This window comes from Paramormyrops kingsleyae, chromosome 9 (assembly GCF_048594095.1).
Source record: "Paramormyrops kingsleyae isolate MSU_618 chromosome 9, PKINGS_0.4, whole genome shotgun sequence".
NCBI classification, from domain to species: domain Eukaryota; kingdom Metazoa; phylum Chordata; class Actinopteri; order Osteoglossiformes; family Mormyridae; genus Paramormyrops; species Paramormyrops kingsleyae.
In genome coordinates, this window is record NC_132805.1 from 21343561 (window position 1) to 21363625 (window position 20065).

Genomic DNA, 20065 nt, shown 5'->3' on the forward strand with positions numbered 1-20065 from the left:
TAAAAACATGACAACATATAATGTTTGTGTAGTACTATTTTAAGCAGACTGTTTTTCTATTGTTGTGACTTAGATGAAGATCAGAGCACATTTTATGACCAATTCATGCAAAACTCCACGTAATCCCAAAGGGTTCACATACTTTTTCTTGCAACTGTAGCAAATGACAGCAAGCTATGTAAACATTCTTCCCATTGAGTTGCAGTTTATCTTAAGTCAGAGTGAGTTAGGCAAATAACAATATATCATGCCGTGAAAAATTGTGGTACAAATTAATGACAGTAAAAATTTTGTAAATTAAAATGAACCACAAAAGAGCTCACATTACTATTAGGCTACATAATATTAGTTTTTCCAAGCTGTAATTGCATTATTTAGACAGCAGATGATGGAATAACTTCACCAGTCCCTCTACCAGCAACCAACTAATGCAACCTGCAGAAAGCACATTACAGAATGGTAAGCACAGATAGCGGTCAAATTGGTGTCTGGTTTAAGCTTGACTACATCCTTTACAAATGTTCATAAATTATTAAGAAAAGGCCTATTTATAATAAACTTTTTCATTTTCAATTAAAGGGATGTTTTAGTTAATAGGTTACTATATTTTATACCAACCTTTACAAATTATTGTAAACAGTTATTGTTGGTTAAGAAAATAAAAGTTTTTTCTTTTTATTTAAAAAAGGAGCATTTAAGTTGATAAAGAATGCAAAAATAAATGTGGCAATTTTTGGTAATTAAATTTTCTTAATTTCCTTCAGTTTTCAAGAATATGGGGCGTCAAATCGTAAACCCAATATTGTGAATTGAACCAAATTGTTAACTGTGCAAGTCTGTGTGTGTTTGTGTGTGTGTGTTAGAACTAATATATCAGCACTGGGGCGCTGTCAAAAAAAGATTGAAAACCACTGCTTTAAAAATACTTTTTTGAAGTATTGTTGGTTATTGGCTGGTAATGGAAGTAAATGGATGGATGGATGGATCTTAATGGTTTAAAATGTGTTCATATTATTTTTAGATATCCATCTATTAGGGGTGGCACGGTTCACAAAACCCACGGTTTGGTTTGTATCACGGTTTTAGGGTCACGGTTTTCGGTTCTGTACGGTTCTTGTTATTTTTTCTTTTAATCTTTAACACTCCAGAAATGTACTTCAGCATATGATATATAGCTTAATTATCCACAATTTAGGATACAGTATTAAAAAAGTTATATCATGTAATCATTCATAAACTGAATTTGACTTGACTTAAAGCACATTATTAAAATTATTAAACATTATTAATCCCAGAACAGTAATAAAATAAAAGTCTTGCCTTAACATAAATGCTAAAAGAATAGATCGCTTTGATCGCTATTACAGTTGGGTATTGTCATGATCCGCTCTGTCCGCTCCTGATGTGTGCCACGCCCACCTCGTTACCTCGTGTTCAGCCCTGATTGTGATCATCTGTGTCCTGTTATGTCTAGCCCGTCTTTTGTATTTAGTCCTCGTCTGAGTCAGTCTTCCCCAGACTTGTCATTGTAATGTCATGTCTGCTGTTCCGTCTTGCCCGTACCCAGAAATAAACCCCGTTTTGTGCGTACTCCTGGCTTCAATCGCCTGTTTCCCGGATCGCCCGTTCCTTATCGTGACAGAATGACAAGTCTCTCAACCAAGCTCAGCGCTGTCGGGGCGGACCTCTCGATCGACGAAGAGGTGATCCACTGGACCAACCTGCTGGAACTCCGCGACGATCCAGAGGCACGACCGCTCGTAAAGGAGTGTTGGCAGCTCTTGAAAAAGAGAGACATTCTCGGGGAGAAACAGCTCCACGTAAGGGTGGAAGAACACCTTCGTCGGCTGAGGGAGAGAGCAGCTGTTTGGTTGTCCCCACTGGGATATACCTCCTGGGAGCCGCCCCCCGACTCACCTTCGAACGTCCTCTCCGTCCTGGGCAAGACGGCTAGAGCTCCAGCCTCCACCGCCCCGCAAAAGACGCGTCTTCCACAGCGCATTAGTGAGCTTAAAGCGGCTTCGGCCGCTCAACCCCCCAGCTCCAGAAGGAACCGGCGTAAGCAACGCCGAACGCGGCAAGACTCTATTCCCCGGGTCTCCAAAGCCCTTAAAGGGGCAGCGCCTAGTCGCTCGGCTCCCCTCCTGACACCCGCTCCGGATCTGCCCGCGGCACCGCCTGCTGCTGCTGCTGCTGCTGCTGCTCTACCCGCGGCACCGCCTGCTGCTGCTGCTGCTGCTGCTGCTCTACCCGCGGCACCGCCTGCTGCTGCTGTCGCCGCTCTGCCCGCGGCACCGCCTGCTGCTGCTGTCGCCGCTCTGCCCGCGGCACCTCCTGCGGCTGCCGCCGCCCTGCCCGCCGCCCTGCTGGTCCTGCCTGACCCGCCTGTCCTGCCTGCAGTCCCTGCAGCTGCCACCGCTCTGCCTGTGGCACTGCCTGCGGTGGCTGCGGTTGCGCCCCATGCTGGCGCCCGCTGCGGCGCCCCCTGCTGGCCGCGTGATGGTGGCGCCCGCTGTGGCGCCCCCTGCTGGCCGCGTGATGGTGGCGCCCGCTGCGGCGCCCCCTGATGGCCGCGTGACGGCGGCGCCCGCCGGGGCGCCCCCTGCTGGCCAGGAACTGAGGGTGCCCGCTACAGCACCGCCCGAGGGCCTGACTTCGCCTCCGCCCGCAGCTGAGGACACCGCTCTGCCTGCGGCACCCGCTGAGGTGCCCCCTGATGGCCGCACGCCTGAGGTGCCCGCCGAGGCGCCCCCTGCTGGCCGCATGACAGAGGTGCACGCCGGGGCGCCCCCTGCTGGCCGCACGCCAGAGGCGCTCCCTTCTGACCTGCCTGTCTCGCCTGTCCTGCCGGCGCCTGATCTGCCTGTCTCGCCTGTCCTGCCGGTGCCTGATCTGCCTGTCTCGCCTGTCCTGCCGGCACCTGAACTGCCCGAGGTGGCCGCGGTTGCGCCCCCTGCTGGCCGTGTGATGGCGACGCCCGCCGCGGCGCCCCCTACTGGACAGGAAGTGGTAGCGCACGCTGCAGCCCTGCCCCAGGTCCTGGCTTCACCTCAGCCTGCAGCTGAGGACACCGCTCTGCCTGCGGCACCCACCGAGGCGCGCCCTGGGGGTCACGTGATGACGGCGCCCACCGAGGCGCCGCCAGCTGACCACGTGATGGAGGCGCCCGCCACGGCGCCCCCTGTTGGCCAAGTAATGGCGGCCTTGCCATTGTATACCCGCGGCTCTAGCTGCCCCGCCTGCGGCCACGCCTGTTGCCTCATTAGAGGCCCTGACTCCCTCGCCCTTACCCCGGCAAGGCCAACGCCCCCCAGGACCCCGCCTGTCAGTGTCCCGTAAGGGACGGGGACACAAGCGTCGGGCCCGGGTCCCGCCTGCCCTGGCCCCTGGCTCGCCCGTTTGGCCCCTGGCTGTGGCTCGGTGGTTGCCTGCGGGTCCTGCACCTCGGGGTCAGTGGTCTCCGCCGGGTCCCCCCCTGGATCCTCGGTGCCGGTCCTCGGTCCCACCTCCGGCTCCGTGTCGGCCGCCTACGGGCCCCCCTGCTCCGGCTCAGCGTCGGACGGCACCTTTGCCGGCTCCGGCTGCGCCTCCGCCTGCCGCGGCTTCCCCCTCCAGCCTGCCTGCACCGGTGTTCCCTCCTGCTCCCTCCATGTACCCTCCGTCACTCCCTCGTCCCGTTCCCTTGGCCCCTGGGTGGTCCCCTCCTGCTCCCTCCTTCCTCTCGCCTGCGGCCCCTCCGCACAATATAATGACCGGACTGGAGAAACGGAAACGCGGACTAAATACAATGGAGTAATGACAAATTTGACAACAATCAGGAACAGCTGGTAAACACGGGGAATCCACACAGGGTTAACGAGGGGGCGTGGCACGCGGAAAGAGCGGACGATCGAGGCATGACACTCACTGATAACTTAATTTTCTTTAACAAAGTGCCTAACCGCACATTAAATAAAGTCACACAACAAAGGCGCACAACAGTGTTCAGATGTTGTGCTATCGGTTGACTGAAATTTCAACGTTTTCTTCAGAGACAGGGTGGTAACGCCGAAAACGCAAGCTAAACGCAGCAAACGAAAGGCTACCGGAAATTACTTAGCTGGCTGAACTTTTACCGGAACTACGTCACACCGCTCTGCGCATATAGCCTATTCTTTCCCGCGAAAGGGAAACACACTGACATCACATACGGGACACGAGGCTACATTGCGCATGTCATGAACCGTCGAACTGTGCGACGCATGCATGCTCCGAACTGAGACAAGCGAACCGAACGGTTCTTTTTTTTTTCATGAACCGTGCCATCCCTACCATCTATCCATAAACTGTCTATCCAGTATGTCCTGGGTCTGCCCTGGGTCTCCTTCTGGTTAGACATGCCCTGAACACCTCCCCAGGGAGACGTCCAGGAGGAATCCTAGATAGATGCCTGAAAAACTCCAAATGGTTCTTTTCAATGCGGAGGAGTAGTGGCTCTATTTTGTGCTCCTCACAAATGTCTGAACTAGACTGAGCCCACACACCTTGCAAAGCAAACTAATTTCTGCCACTTATATCTCATTCTTTCAGTCACAACCCAAAGATCAGGACTATAGGTGAGGATAGGAATGTAGATCAACCGGTATATCGATTGCTTTGCCTTTCGGCTCAGCTCTTTTTGCCATGGCAGAATGGTACAGTAAACGCATTACTGCTGATGCTGCACCAATCTGCCTGTCAATCTCCCACTCCCTTCATCCCTCATTTATCAAAAAGACCCCAAAATACTTAAACTACTCTATTGAGGCAGTAACTCCTCCCCCGCCAAGAGAAGGCCCTTTTCCAGTAGAAAACCATGGCCTCAAACTTGGAGGTGACAAAGAGTAGCCATGGTGGGGTCCAACACCAACCAGGGATGAGTCTGACTTACTGTAAGCAATGCGAACCAAGCTTTTGCTCCGTTAATATGGGGACATGATGGCCTACAACCCTGTACTTCTGAAGCAACCCCCACAGAATCCCCCAAAGGACACAATCGTATGCCTTTTCCAAGTCCACAAAACACATGTAGTTTGGTTAGGCAAATTCCCATGACCTGTCCAGTATCCTTGCGAGGGTGAAGAGCTGGTCCAGTGTTCTGTGACCAGGACGGAATCCACATGGTTTCTACTGTATCCAAAGTTCAACCAACCAGGTTCGACCCTCTTCTCCAGTACCTTGGCAAAGATTTTCCAGGAAGGATGAGGAGCGTGAATTATAATAATAATTATTATTATTATTACTATAATTATTATTAGGGAGGCTGAGGAGCTTGATCCCCTGAAGCTGGAACACATTCTCCAGTCTTCCTTCTTAAAGCCAAACCAAAGGCACAGTCTCCAACCTCAATGCAATCTTTATGAGATGTGTCAGCCAAGACAGCCCAACAACATAAAGAGCTTTCAGAAACTCAGGGAGAATCTCATCCACCCCTGGAGCCTTACTACCAAAGAATTTTTTGACTACTTCAGTGACCTGAGCCCTAGAAATGAGTAAAGTCCCCCTCTGAGTCTGTCTGTGTCACGTTCGGTGGGGAGGCGAGAAGGGAAGCAGGCGAGAGCAGCCAGGTAGTCAGGGAAACGGGGTTTATTTGGAGGCGGACGGACAGGTACGGACATCGACGGACAATACATGAACAACGCAATGACAAGTCTGGGGAAGACTGACTCAGACGAGGACTAAATACACAAGACAAGCTAGACTTAATAGAACACAGGCGATCACAATCAGGGTTGAACACGAGGTAATGAGGGGGGCGTGGCACACATCGGGATCGTACGGAGCAGGGTGTGACACTGTCAGCACTACTACCTACAAGGAAGGCATATCAGTGGGTTTCAGGAGGTCCTGGAAATACTACTTCCACTGCCTGAGGTCAACAGTTCACCATCCCTGCAGCATGGATAAAGCCTTGCTTCCCCCTACTGAGTCGCTTCACTGTTTGTCAGAATCTTTTTGTGGTCGACCGAAAGCCATTTTCCATGGCCTCATCAAATTCCTTTCAGGTTTTTGCTTCAGCAACTGCATGCAGCTTAGCCTCCCAGTACCTGTCCGCTGATTCACGAGTCCTACCAGACAATCAAGCTCAGGAGGCCTCCTTCTTCAGCCTGACAGCTCCCTTAACTGCTGGTGTCCACAACCGGGTTTGGGAATTGCCACTGCGACAGGCATCAACAACATTACAGCCACAGCTCCACACAGCTGTCTCAGCAATGGAATCTCGGAACATTGCCCATTCAGGCTCAATATTCCCTGACTCACTTGGGATGTAGAAGTTCTGCCAGAGGTGTGAGCTGACGATCTCCCAGACAGAGGCCTCTGCCAGATGCTTCCAACACACCCTCGCTATGCATTTGGGTCTACCAGGTCTTTCTGGCGTCTTCCCCCACCATTGGATCCAACTGCCTACCAGGTGGTGATCAGTAAACAGTAGGGATGTAACAATACACTCAACTCACGATTCAATACGATTCACAATTCTGAGTTCACGGTAGTGGTTGAACGACTTTAGATTTTTTAAAGTCGACTTTTATGTGATTGAAGTCCAGTCGACGTCGACTAGTCGCTGGTGACGTCATCATTAAAACGATGCAAAAGTTTTGCAACATGCCACAATTTGTAATTTATTGACAGGAACAAAATATACAAATGCTGTTAGACAGCTCATAACACATTGCAAAAACAATGCAACAGCACTGGCTAATTTTAGTGCCAACAAATGCACAGTCAACACAATAAACACTGCACTTACTAAAAATATAAAAACGACAAATAGTTTATGCAAAAGTAATGCATACCGTCGTCAGAACAGAACACTAATTCATATGAAGTGATTTCATAACTCTCGAACGAGAAAGGCTATAAGCCTACTCACTGTCAGAGTCCTGCTCAGTCACATAATTTACTTTTTTATCCTGGTTTGCGTGCAAGAAAATGAGGGCGTTGACATGGGCTGGATGCAGGCTCGCACGCTGTCGCGTAATTGTATTCCCAGCGAGTGAAAAGATTCTCTCGCTTGGGGTGCTGGTAGCTGGAACAGCTAAGTAGCTTTTGCTAATATGCCGCTGCTTTTCTGAAATGACCCACTAGGTTCCTGATCGGTGCACGTGTGACGTGTCGTGTAAGGCTGCCATGTTTTTCACGTCAAAATCACATGATCCACGCAGCGCGACTAGTTGACTTCAATCAAAAAGCGTCATGACAGAGTATTAAGGTCGACCAGTCGACTAGTCGACTAGTCGGTGCAACCCCTAGTTCACGGTATGATTTTCTCATGATTTTTTAACAGAATGAGCTGCAGACAAATGTATTAAAAATATTCCTTTATCTTTCTAAACTGCAAAACGTGTCCTCTTCTTAACAGTACAACTGAAATTGAATAAAATACTGTTTTTAAAATCCCAAATCAAAGTAAATAAAAAAAAAATCTTCAATTAAATAATCTAAGGCTTGCATGCACAGTTTTTTAGCGTGGTTTGCCCTTTTAATAATCTTTGCTCTGGCGGTGGTGAATTGAGCTCACTGTGGTGCCGGTGGACATGCTGAAGCATGTTTGTTGTGCTATTTGTGTATCTTATCAGTCTTTTACAATGTTCGCGCGCAATTTTTGTCTTGTCTGTGGTTTTCTCACCATTTTCGTTTGTGATTACCGGAACGCTAAAATGCTGCAACACCACCTATGATCAGGCAGTGCGTCCATTCATCCATTTTCTGAAACTGCTTAATCCTAACTGGGGTCATGGGGGGACCGGAGCCTATCTTGGGAACAATGGGCGCAGGTGGGAACCAACCCCGGGCAGTTGCCAACACACCACAGGGTGCACACACTCACAGGGCCAATTTAGACTCACCAATCAACCTATCCTGCATGCTTCTGGACCATGGGAGGAAACCAGAGCCCCCGGCAAAAACCGATGTGAACACGGGGAGAGCATGCAAACTCCACACAGAAAGGACCCGGGACCAAAACCTTCTTGCTGTGAGGCAAGCTAACCACTGTGCCACCGCGCCGCCCCGTGGTGTGTCCTCAATTACAAATTCGCTCGCCATCTCGTGTTCAGTCAAAACCAAAAACTGACGAACGAGGTTGACGTAAATGCGCAGTGACATCTGACGTCGAACTGACGTCGTGAAATCAAATGTGATATCAGACCTGTTTTACGCTGTGAAGTACTCCTAAAGTAGTGATTCATTTTCCACATCAGCCAGTTTAAATCGTCATACATTTACATCGATTTTTAACCGATTCGCAATTCATTGTTACAGTAAACAGTTCAGCTCCACTCTTCACATGGGTGTCCAAAATATGCGGACGCAAATCTGAAGATACAATTACAAAATCGATCATCGAACTGTGGCAAAGGGTGCTCTGGTGCTAGGTGCACTTATGAATACCTTTATGTTCAAACCACCTGGTTTCACATCGAGTAGGTCATTCCTTGAAATCACACCCTTTCAGGTTTCACTGTTGTTACTCACGTGAGCGTTAAGGTCCCCCAGAGGAACAATGGAGTCCCCAGAGGCAGTACCTTCCAGTACCCCATCCAAGGTGTCCAAGAAGGCCAGATACTCTGAGCTAGTCTTTGACGCATAAGCCCAGACAACAGTCAGAGCCTGTCCCCCAAATTGAAGTCGAAGGGAGGTGACCCTATCATCCACCAGGACAAACTTCAACATAGGCACCGAACACAGGGACTATAAGTAAGTAGACCCACTCCTGCCTGGCAACTCTCATCTAGGGCAATTCCAGAGTGGAAGAATGCAGCCCCTCTCCAGGAGTCTCATCCAGAGTCCAAGTCATACAGTAGGTTGAGGTGAGCCAGACTATATGTAGTTGGTATCTCTTTACCTCCTGCACCAGCTCAGGCTCCTTACCCACCAGAGAGGTTACATGCCATGTGCCTAAAGCTACATTTGATAGCCGATGATCTATCCACTGAAGCCCCTGTCTTCAAATGCCACCCAATATACATGGCACCTAACCCCTACAGCCTATCCTGCAAATGGTGGGTCCACAGGAGAGCAGACCCAAGTTCTCCTTTCGGGCTATGCCTGGACCAATATGCCCTGACATCATAGCTTCTAGGATCATAGAGGCACACAAACCCCTCCACCACAATAGGGTGGTGATTCATTTTTAGTAATTATTTATTTTATAATTATTTTGCAAATATTTAGCAGTGACCATAGCATTGGATTCCGAGAGTGGGATCTCACCCGGTCCCTCAGTAAGCGCTCCCTCTCGACTTTAGCTTTCCTGAGCCTTCGTTCCATCTCCAGCAGGTCTGGTACAGCGAGACAGGGACTGCAGGGAAAGTGGTCTGATCATGTGACTCACAACCACAACAAGGGCCACCCACCAGAAGTGCCTGCAGGCTAAGACTATACATGTAGTTATAAATATAAATATCTGTCTTTTTTGGTCTACTGTAAATTTGCACTCTAAATATATATTATTATTAAAATAAATCTTACATTTTTATTTAGTGACTATAGTCCACAGAACAGTTAATATATACTGTATAAATCTCTGTCATTTTATGCCCTCTGTGGAATATGGAAGTTGCAAGAAATAATTAAAACCAGTTGTATACTTATCACATCAACCTTGGGCTTTCTGCCACTGACACATTTGTAACAAGACAACAGGGAAACATTCTCTAATGTTACTCCACAATTCATATACTAAACTGAGCCAAAGAATACATTTTAAAGCCATCTTTAAAACTGAAAATAAAGTTTTAAATGAAGGAGATATTCCTGCACTGACCTAGATGTCCTGGAGCTGCTGGCACTGTTGCAAGAAGTGATGAGCCCACAGTCATTATAACTCTGTGCTATGAGTCTGTTTCCATGCTGATTCCCATGCTGATTTGAAGCCCACGCAGGTGGGATGACAAGATTCTTGGACACTTGACTGTCTGGGATCATTTTTGCTGACCCTGTGCAAAGATGACCAAGTATATACCAAGTAAATACTGTATGTGGCATGCTTTTAGCCCTTTACAGACAGAAAAAAAAAAAAGTGTGACAAAATGGGAGCAGAGAAGAATAAAACAATATTAAAAAATGCACATGCACTACCCTGAGAGTTCAGCTGTCTATGCAATGCCTTATCGACTGGCAGCATGGATGGATTCTGTGCATATCTGAAAGTCTTCCCTTTCCTCCCTTGGAGTTGCTTTTCATGGCACTCGCCATGTTGCTGATTAGTATGCAGCTAAATAGCATATTACACAGTGTGACTGCTGCATATTTTCACAAAGACATTCACTAGTGGTGGTGTTTTGTCAATGCCATATATATACACTCACCTAAAGGATTATTAGGAACACCTGTTCAATTTCTCATTAATGCAATTATCTAATCAACTAATCACATGGCAGTTGCTTCAATGCATTTAGGGGTGTGGTCCTGGTCAAGACAATCTCCTGAACTCCAAACTGAATGTCAGAATGGGAAAGAAAGGTGATTTAACCAATTTTGAGCGTGGCATGGTTGTTGGTGCCAGACGGGCCGGTTTGAGTATTTCACAATCTGCTCAGTTACTGGGATTTTCACGGACAACCATTTCTAGGGTTTACAAAGAATGGTGTGCAAAGGGAAAAACATCCAGTATGCGGCAGTCCTGTGGGCAAAAATGCCTTGTTGATGCTAGAGGTCAGAGGAGAATGGGCCGACTGATTCAAGCTGATAGAAGAGCAACTTTGACTGAAATAACCACTCGTTACAACCGAGGTATGCAGCAAAGCATTTGTGAAGCCACAACACGCACAACCTTGAGGCGGATGGGCTACAACAGCAGAAGACCCCACCAGGTACCACTCATCTCCACTACAAATAGGAAAAAGAGGCTACAATTTGCACAAGCTCAACAAAATTGGACAGTTGAAGACTGGAAAAATGTTGCCTGGTCTGATGAGTCTCAATTTCTGTTGAGACATTCAAATGGTAGAGTCAGAATTTGGCGTAAACAGAATGAGAACATGGATCCATCATGCCTTGTTACCACTGTGCAGGCTGGTGGTGGTGGTGTAATGGTGTGGGGGATGTTTTCTTGGCACACTTTAGGCCCCTTAGTGCCAATTGGGCATCGTTTAAATGCCACGGCCTACCTGAGCATTGTTTCTGACCATGTCCATCCCTTTATGACCACCATGTACCCATCCTCTGATGGCTACTTCCAGCAGGATAATGCACCATGTCACAAAGCTCAAATCATTTCAAATTGGTTTCTTGTACATGACAATGAGTTCACTGTACTAAAATGGCCCCCACAGTCACCAGATCTCAACCCAATAGAGCATCTTTGGGATGTGGTGGAACGGGAGCTTCGTGCCCTGGATGTGCATCCCACAAATCTCCATCAACTGCAAGATGCTATACTATCAATATGGGCCAACATTTCTAAAGAATGCTTTCAGCACCTAGTTGAATCAATGCCACGTAGAATTAAGGCAGTTCTGAAGGCGAAAGGGGTCAAACACCGTATTAGTATGGTGTTCCTAATAATCCTTTAGGTGAGTGTATATGCTATGTCATATAAATTTTTACTCATTTCAGTGTGGATGGAAATACTCTTGTAAACGATATGAAAACACCTGTGTGGATTGAGATAGTTTTCATTTGAAAGTTCCATTAAGAAAACATAGCAGTGTGGATGTAGCCTTGGCCAAAACTAATATTTGTTGTGACTCTGATTTTAACAGCTATGGCTTACCTTGACCAGACAAAGGTCTATGAGTAAACTTGTTTCGGTGAGAATTCTTGTGTTTGGGAATACTAGACATTTCCTTTGGTGAGTCCTGTCAAAGTAATTTTAAAGTGAGTTCAGGATCTCTAATATAACATGAAATATAAAAAAAATACATTGTAATGTTTCTGCCCATTACTTCCCTTCATACCCTGTGAATGCTAAGTGGGCTCAGTGAGATCATACAAGGGGTAGATGCTGAGATGCTGAGCCAGTCACAACTTGATTTCTTCTCCTTCGGAATCTATTAAGGATGATCACAGTACAAACATCAAGCAAATTTGGAGAACAGGAGCAAATGATAATGGCAGAGAATAAAGCTTGGGCTACCTAACACAATGATAAAGGTCATTACAACCCCTCACTATCTCTCCCTCTCCCCTCCCAGCAGTTCCCCTCACTGGCTATCCCTCTACCCTCCCAATTGCTCCCCTCACTGGCTCTCCCTCTTCCCTTGCAGTAGTTCCCCTCACTGGCTCTCCCCGTCCCCTCCCAGTAGCTTTCACTGGCTCTCCCTCTCCCCTCCCAGTAGCTTCCCTCACTGGTCTCACCTCACTGGCTCCCTCTCTTCCCTCTCAGTAGCTCCCTTCACTAGCTCTCCCTCTCCCCTCCTCCAGTTCATCCTTGTGTCTTTTAAGCCTTCTTCTTACTTACTCTATTAGCTCACACTCTTTTCATCTTGTTTTCCCTGTCAAATTCTGCATGTCTTGGTTTATTTATTCACAATAACAGCATGACCAAAGCAAAGGCACTGTACTTCAGACTTTCATGTGCATTTTTAATGCAGTGGTGGATTTACTAAGTGGCTGATGGGTGGGCCTGAATTAAATCTGGGTGGGCTCATTATCACATGTTTTTGTAAAAAGGGTTAGATATTTACAATAAGGTGACGGCAACAATAATACAGCCACGACTGCCATGCCCTACCTAAAGATAACCACTAGAGGGAGCTCACATATTCAGACAACTTTACAGTACAATAGCTATGTGGAAGGACAGAGTTAATAGACTTTTCATTAATCTTAATGGGTAAATCCAGCTGTCAGGGTTATAGATCTTCCCATTTTAATGTAGTTCTTTTACATGCTTTTTCAGAATTCTATTTTCACATTTAAATCATTCTTTAATTATTAACCATTATAGAAAACCAGTATTATTTTAGTTATTTTGAATGAACATTTTTAAAGACAAAGTAACAACTGGGGCTGCCGTGATTAGTTGATGTAGTAGATGACGTCGACGCTGAAAATCCGTCGATATCAATATTTTAAATCGACGCATCATTAAATTTTTTTTAATAAACTTACCTTTATGATTTTTAAAAATGCTTTAATTCATTATAACAAGTGTTTTCCTTTAATATCAGTACGTGATTATTCTGAGTAGTTCCAAAAGGTGGTTTTACACTGTGCAAAGTGCTATGGCATACCACGGCGGTGCTAGCGCTATGCATACTGTAAGCCCCGGAAGAGAAAAACACACAGTCACTATTCTAGACCTCTAGAATAGGCAACATCCCCTTAAATAAACAAAATAATACTTGTGAACTGAGATAAAAATGAAAACCATATTTACCAAAAAAAAAAAAAACGCGTTGGACGTTAATCTTCAAAAGTACCGCCACACCATCAACATCATTTACCTTGTTTAACCACAGTATCTCATCTTCAAAAAGCTGTCCCTTCCTTCGTTGTGACTTCAGTGTTTATCGCTTGTGTCAAATGTGGTATGGTATGCCAACCAAATTAAGCATGAGGATATGCCAAATTTATACAGATTACTAACTTTTGGGCATCACAATACACATCTCATTAATATTTTTAGATAATCTGTTTATCGAATTGTGGGTGAAAATATTCATATATATTTCGAGTGTACATTATCTAAAGCCCTGTAATGGCATACAGTTTGCTGAATTTGTTTAATAAAATGCTCAAATTGATTTTCTGGAGGAAAATTAATCTAAATGATTCATCAACCAGTCAATAAAAGAGACAATAGATTAATCTATAGAAAAATAGTCGTTAGTGGCAGCCCAAGTAAAAACTACGAAGCAGTATGATATCTCAATGTTTAGCACTGTAGTCGCATCCATCTTTCAAAAACTATCAGAGAATTTGATGTTATGCTGAATGGATGCTGTTCACCGAGTACAAACAACTGAAGGGAGAGTCAGCAAATTATTACAGTAAGTTACATTAGTTGTGCCCTAACGATAGGGGCAGACTGCTGGCAAGTGCTTTACCCTTTGAGAGTTGTGATGCAGCTCTCTTCGCTCCTGTCTCAGTGTGTTCAGCTCTCTGTCCTTTTCCCTTTCTATCTCCTTCACTTGTTTTTCAAGCTGGAGGACATGCTCCTGCAAAACAGAGAGTGTGGATCACTACTATGGTATCGCTGAAGGCACTGAAGATACTAGTTAATTTTCCCTTTTAGAATCTTCAAAAAGGCAGTTGGTCAAAAAATACTCTACTTACTTCACCTTGGAAACAACTTCATCATTACCATCAACAATTTTTGTAATGCGAAATATCTTTTATACATGTAAATACACAGACTTCAGGGAATACATATTGTTTTAACACCAGTCCGCCAGAGATGCTTTGCTATAGCTAAAAAGGGAAATTTTGACACCGTTAAAAAGATAACACAAAGTTTTTGATGGATCATTTTCAAACTTTGAAGAGGCTTTTTATGGTTGATGACCTGGAAATGATTATATAGACAGATCATCTCAACACTGAAGCAACACCGCTTAGTGGCAGCAAACGGAATGATGAAAGCAGATGACATTTGAATGTGAATGCAGTCAAAATGTTTTACATGGCAGTAACTCTAATAGTATTGTTTTTTCCGGTAACAATGAAGTATATACTTGAGTCATTTTCATTATAAGCTAGCATCAGAATATTCGGTAGCACTTTACTTGGGGGGCAAAAATACATAATGCAGTTACAGGTTGGTGGTTTACCTGCAGAGCATTGCTGCTTGTCGCACCTCCACCAGTGCCTTTTCATATGTCCTCCTCTATCCACCTCTCTGGGCATAGATGGGTCATCAGCTGGGGACCACCAGTCATTGATGTTTCGCTCCTTTAACCCCAGTACATCTCATGGTGGCGGAGCGATGACTGGGATTTCCCCAGTCACCCCCTGCAGATGCCCTAGGTATTATTTGACCCCCAATCCCTATCCTTTCTCCTCAACCACAGCCAAAAACTGCCCTTCTCTGCTTCTTCTGCCAACTCTTTGATGGCTCTCCGACACCCCACTCCTGTGCATCCAATGTCTCTGAGGAGGCGCATTGTTGAGGATCCAACGAAGCCCCTACATCCCACTTCGACGGGGCACAAGATAGCTTTCCAGCCAGCCTCCTTACAACTCTCCACCAGGTCCATATACTTGGAATGCTTCCGTTCATTAGCAGCCTCCATACCCTCCTCCCATGGGACTGTAAGCTCCACTAACAGAATGGTCTTACGTGGTTCTGACCACATGACTAGGTCTGGCCGGAGCGACGTCTCTACAATCTCCCTGGGGAATTGGAGCTGCCTCCCCAGGTCTACCCTCATGGTCCACTCACTGCTAGTATTAACAGAGTTACTACTGAAGAACAAATCATGAACAAATATAGTCACTACTTGAGATAAAAGGTATGTTATGATTCATTAATGATGAACTAACATGAGATTAGTATTTCACATGTGTTATTCATTATTTGCTACTTCAGTAGTACATTCAATAGTTCACAAAGATTCACAGAATTAAGAGATATAGTAACAAATATAGTAATTACTTCATAAAAGATGTTACGAATTATTAATGATGAAAAAACATGAGATCAGAATGTAACAAAGACGTAGCATGTGGTTAATACATAAGCAATTGCATAATAACATTTTTGTACCCTCTTAAGTAAAATGTTACTGAATATTCTATAGAATAATTGAAAATGTGATAGTTATAGCCTGAAATAGATTGTTCCTTAAAACAAGGCCAGTAAAGCTACTTAGACTTCCACTCGCCCACCTCCTCCATTCCCTGGTCAGCCTTACCACAGAAATTCCTAAATACAGTGGTACCTTGGCTCACGGATTTAATTCGTTCAAGGACACAGTTTGTGACCTGAAAAGTTTGCCACCTGAATCAATTTTTCCCATTTAAAATAATGTTCAAACCTTCAAACAAATAATTTGTTCAAACCTCAGAAACACTGAATTTTTCAATTTTTTATGTTTTTCTGTGACCAAGAATATATACTTAAATTAAAATAACCTTAATTATAAACAAATAATGCTAAATTGAATAAAACAGTACCACTGAGCATACACTTGTTGGCGGGCTGGTTGCTATAAACACGCCAAAACATGGAAAAGAACCACAAAAAAAACTGAACAATTAACATTAAAAGACTGAGTAACAGCCAAAAACAATACAGTAATTTCAAAAATGTGATTTTTTTTTATTATACTGTACATTATTTTCATATGCCTAAAATTTTTATGTACATTTCGTGATGCGACACATTGTATGGCGATGAATTTTGTTTGTACTGCAAACAAACAATATGCAGTTGCCACCATGTGTGAATGGAGATTATAACACTTCAATAGGAGTTATTTAATAATTTATGTTATTAATATAGTATTGTAATTTTATGTATAGCTATGTGACTGTTAAAAACCATCACAAACATGTTTATCAATCACTGAAAGGTACCACTATAACAGAACGTTCTCTCTCTCTATTTTTTCTTGTTTCACCTCTGAAGAGATATAGTAAAGATATACATCTACAACAAGTTTTTTATACATTCCACAACCGTTCCTGGGCATAATGTACACTTCTTTGTGTTTTGGGTGGTTCTTTGGGGCACTTTTGGCCGATGTTTGTGTGTTCACAGCCTGAAACACGGTTCGCAAACCGGTACAAAATTTTTTTGAACATCTGGTCCATAACCCGATTTGTTCGCGAAAAGGACTGTCCGTGGGTCGAGGTACCACTGTATTTTCTCCATCATCAGACTGACAAAGTTCTGAATTATTGTTGCCAGGATACGACCATTGACTGTAGCTTTCCTCTCAATGAGATATAGATAAGGAAAGCTGTGACACGTGTTTAGAAGAACGGTTTAGATTTAATACAAAAATGCATCATACAGAAAGTAAAGTGTGCTGTAGTGAGTACAGAAAATATATTCGACTCACATGACCATCAAATTGTATTCCTCCAACAAAACGCTTGGCATACTTGACTCTTCCCTCATGTGAATGGTCCCTATCTCAGTTACCTGAGCAGTGTTGACAGCATGCTGGTGGCGAGACATCTCTCTCTCCCTCTCACTATCACTCTCTTCCTCCTCCTCCACAACCCCACTTTCTCGCTCCAGAAATTGGAACTCCATGTCCTCAAAGCTCCTCACTGCTATCTCTATGGCTTCTTTCTCCTAAAAGGAACAATGAGAAGGAGCAAATGCTAATTGAAGGAGAACATATGGAGGCATGAATACAAACATGAAAGAAAGAAATAATTAATAAAATTCAGTTACATAAATAACATTCTTAATTGTAATGTGCTTAGGCAAGTCATCTTCAAATGTCTCTGGAAAGGCCACCAAGCCATCCAATTGCCACAATTTCTTTGATACAATACTGTCCAACACAATATTGTCCAATCTGTTTTGTGTAATCACTGTAATGAAATAGCAACATTGAAGCCCTTAAGTATCTTATGCAGTCTGGGTGTCATATTAAATGAATGAACATCTAGTGCCAGACACATAATTATTACTAAACTTATACAACTTGTTGTGTTCATTTTTTGTGTGAGAGGTAGGGGTGCAAGGCAGAGAAACAGATAACTGACAAATAAATTGTTAGCAAAAGGAGAAAAAAGCAGATGTGACACACAGTCGAAAGATCAGGAGTTACTTGCTGCAGCTGGAATAGTAGCTGCTCTCTCTGGCTCTCCGGCTGGGATAAAATGTGCGTCTCCTTCTTCTCACAGTGCCTCTTCAGCTCTCCCACTCGTTCCCGCTCCTGCTCCAGGGCAGCTCGCTCCTAAAACAGAATAGCCATATGGTGGTCTATTGATTAAAATTCAGTGCTCACACCACTGAGACCCAAGTTCGATTCCTTTGCTAGGACTTAATCCAGGGACTGTCTGATCCTGTTTCTCAAACAATATATGTTACTTTGGATAAACCATCTGTCACATACATAAAATATAATTATTTTAAGTTGATTGTTGAATTCCTCTACATTTGTTCATTGTGACATGCAAATCTAGATGCATATCTGGATGCAATCTGCTTTCTGCAGAAGATGCACCTGCTGCCTCTTGAGCTGCCGTTGTGAAGCCCTCAGCTTTCCTTCCTCCTGCAGCTTCTGCATTTGCTGCATGTGTCTGCAAAGTCGCTCCCTCTCAGTCTGTAGCTCCCCGCACAATAAGGCCACCTCGAGCTGCATCTGTAAAGAAGGATATGCAGACACTTTAGAAACATTGAAAGAACATAAACGATACATTTACAATAATATAGCATTTTTAGATTAAAAAACATATTTTGCTTAAACACAAAATGACTTTTTCCATTTCTTTTGCTCCAGTGACTCAAGTGCCAAACAAATGCATAAATGTATATTTCCCCCTGAATTTTAGGCAAGATTTAGGTTATAAGCTTATTTCCATACTTCTATCTTCAGCTCCTCCCTCTGCTGATCAAGCTCTGCGATTCGCTGCCTCAGAATGGAGGGAGAGGCCAGGCCTCTTCTGGGCTCCACCTCTGCATGTTGGGAATGGGACTAAGGAGCAAGACAAGTTAAAAAACAATATGGCTGTTTTTGCATGATAAGTTGTATATGATGATAATGCAGCCATATTCTCCCTTACGTTCTCACTCTCAGTGCTGCTGCTCTCTACATCTGACTCCGCCCCCGATGACACAGGGCTATGTCCATAAATCACTCTGGTGCTGGCTGGAAGTTGTCTGCCTTTCTGCCACTGACTCCTCTGCATGCCTGTGTTGTGCTGAATCATTTCTAATTGAAGGCTATTGAAAGCAAAAATGAAAGTTAAACCTCCCAGACTCATAAAAGTTCCAATAACTCATACTTCTATACTACGGAGTTGGCATGACAAGCAATAGCAGAGTAAAAAGGAGTTGTACATGACATAGAGAAATATTACAGAGCACGGGAAGTGGGAGTAAAACTACTACCAAAACTGCTTGGAATAGAACATAGAAGCAAACAAATTACACTAATGCATTTCTTTGGATCAACACACTTCAGCATTAGTTCAAATACAAGACAAATACAAGAACTCGTGGCCATAGGTGGAAATTAGCGGGAGAACATTTCAAACTGGATTTAAGGAAGCACTTCTTTACACAGCGTGTAGTCAGAGTATGGAATAGTCTTCCTGATAACATAGTGCAAGCTGAATCCTTGGGTTCCTTTAAATCAGAGCTAGATAAGATTTTAACAACTCTGAGCTATTAGTTAAGTTCTCCCCGAGCGAGCTCTATGGGCCGAATGGCCTCCTCTTGTTTGTATAGTTCTTATGTTCTTATGTTCTTACACCAAAAAAAGACTGTTGAATGTGCAGCACACCTCAAACAACAACTGGCATGAAAACAAACCCACACTGGATGCAACTGCTATTTGTTATCAACATAAATGGAAAGCAAATTTAATTTTACATCATTTGTGAACAAGCATGGGAGCAGAGCCATGACTTCAAAGATCTATACCTTTCCCAGCCTTGTTCTGTCCCCATGAGTTCTTGCCTTAATTGGTTGTGCATTCAGGGCTATTCAGCTGTAGGGATAAATATATTTGAATGAAAAGTTTCAAAATCTGGCTAATACACTGACATGCACAAAGATAAGCTAAGGTGGATGGGGGACTAAAGAAGCAGAAGGAGAGACAGGAAAGGAATAATAAATGAGTTATGGCATGCAGACATCTGTTGTAACGTCTCCCTGTAACAAAGTCTGGAACAATAACACCAACACGGAACAGGGTCATTCGCCATGTCATACAATAAGAAAGATCAAAATCCTTCATTTGGTTCCAAAGAAAGGTGCCCTAGTGAACATTTTCACAAAAAAGGCCTTGTGTTAGTAGTAGTAACTGCAAGCATTAAGTCCCTCCATAAAAAAAAAAAAGTCTTGATGCTTCCATACTAAAAAATTATAGGCCAATTTCAAATCTTCCCTTCTTTGGAAAGATAATTGAGTATGCTGTTTTCAATAAACTAATCCTGCTCTTAAACACAAGTGGTTGTTTTGACAGACTTT

General features: G+C 44.3%; 1 protein-coding gene across 11 annotated transcripts in view; it reads right to left on the reverse strand.

The window, feature by feature from the left end:
* The window catches only part of LOC111838792 (pleckstrin homology-like domain family B member 2), a 69461-nt gene that overhangs the window by 12510 nt on the left and 36886 nt on the right, over positions 1-20065 (reverse strand). For 4 of the 11 annotated variants that reach the window (XM_072716511.1, XM_072716508.1, XM_072716510.1 and 1 more), the window contains 11 exons: positions 19517-19583; positions 18655-18814; positions 18456-18566; positions 18096-18233; positions 17676-17825; positions 17057-17212; positions 14016-14126; positions 11922-12014; positions 11738-11822; positions 9788-9959; positions 9235-9322 (listed from right to left, as the gene is read on the reverse strand). In XM_072716511.1, the coding sequence (XP_072572612.1) occupies positions 9235-9322; positions 9788-9959; positions 11738-11822; positions 11922-12014; positions 14016-14126; positions 17057-17212; positions 17676-17825; positions 18096-18233; positions 18456-18566; positions 18655-18814; positions 19517-19569 (1317 nt within the window). In that variant the 5' untranslated portion in view covers positions 19570-19583. The remainder of the gene's footprint in view (positions 1-9234; positions 9323-9787; positions 9960-11737; positions 11823-11921; positions 12015-14015; positions 14127-17056; positions 17213-17675; positions 17826-18095; positions 18234-18455; positions 18567-18654; positions 18815-19516; positions 19584-20065) is intronic. The other 7 variants (XM_072716516.1, XM_072716518.1, XM_072716517.1 and 4 more) reach the window with 4 other exon arrangements.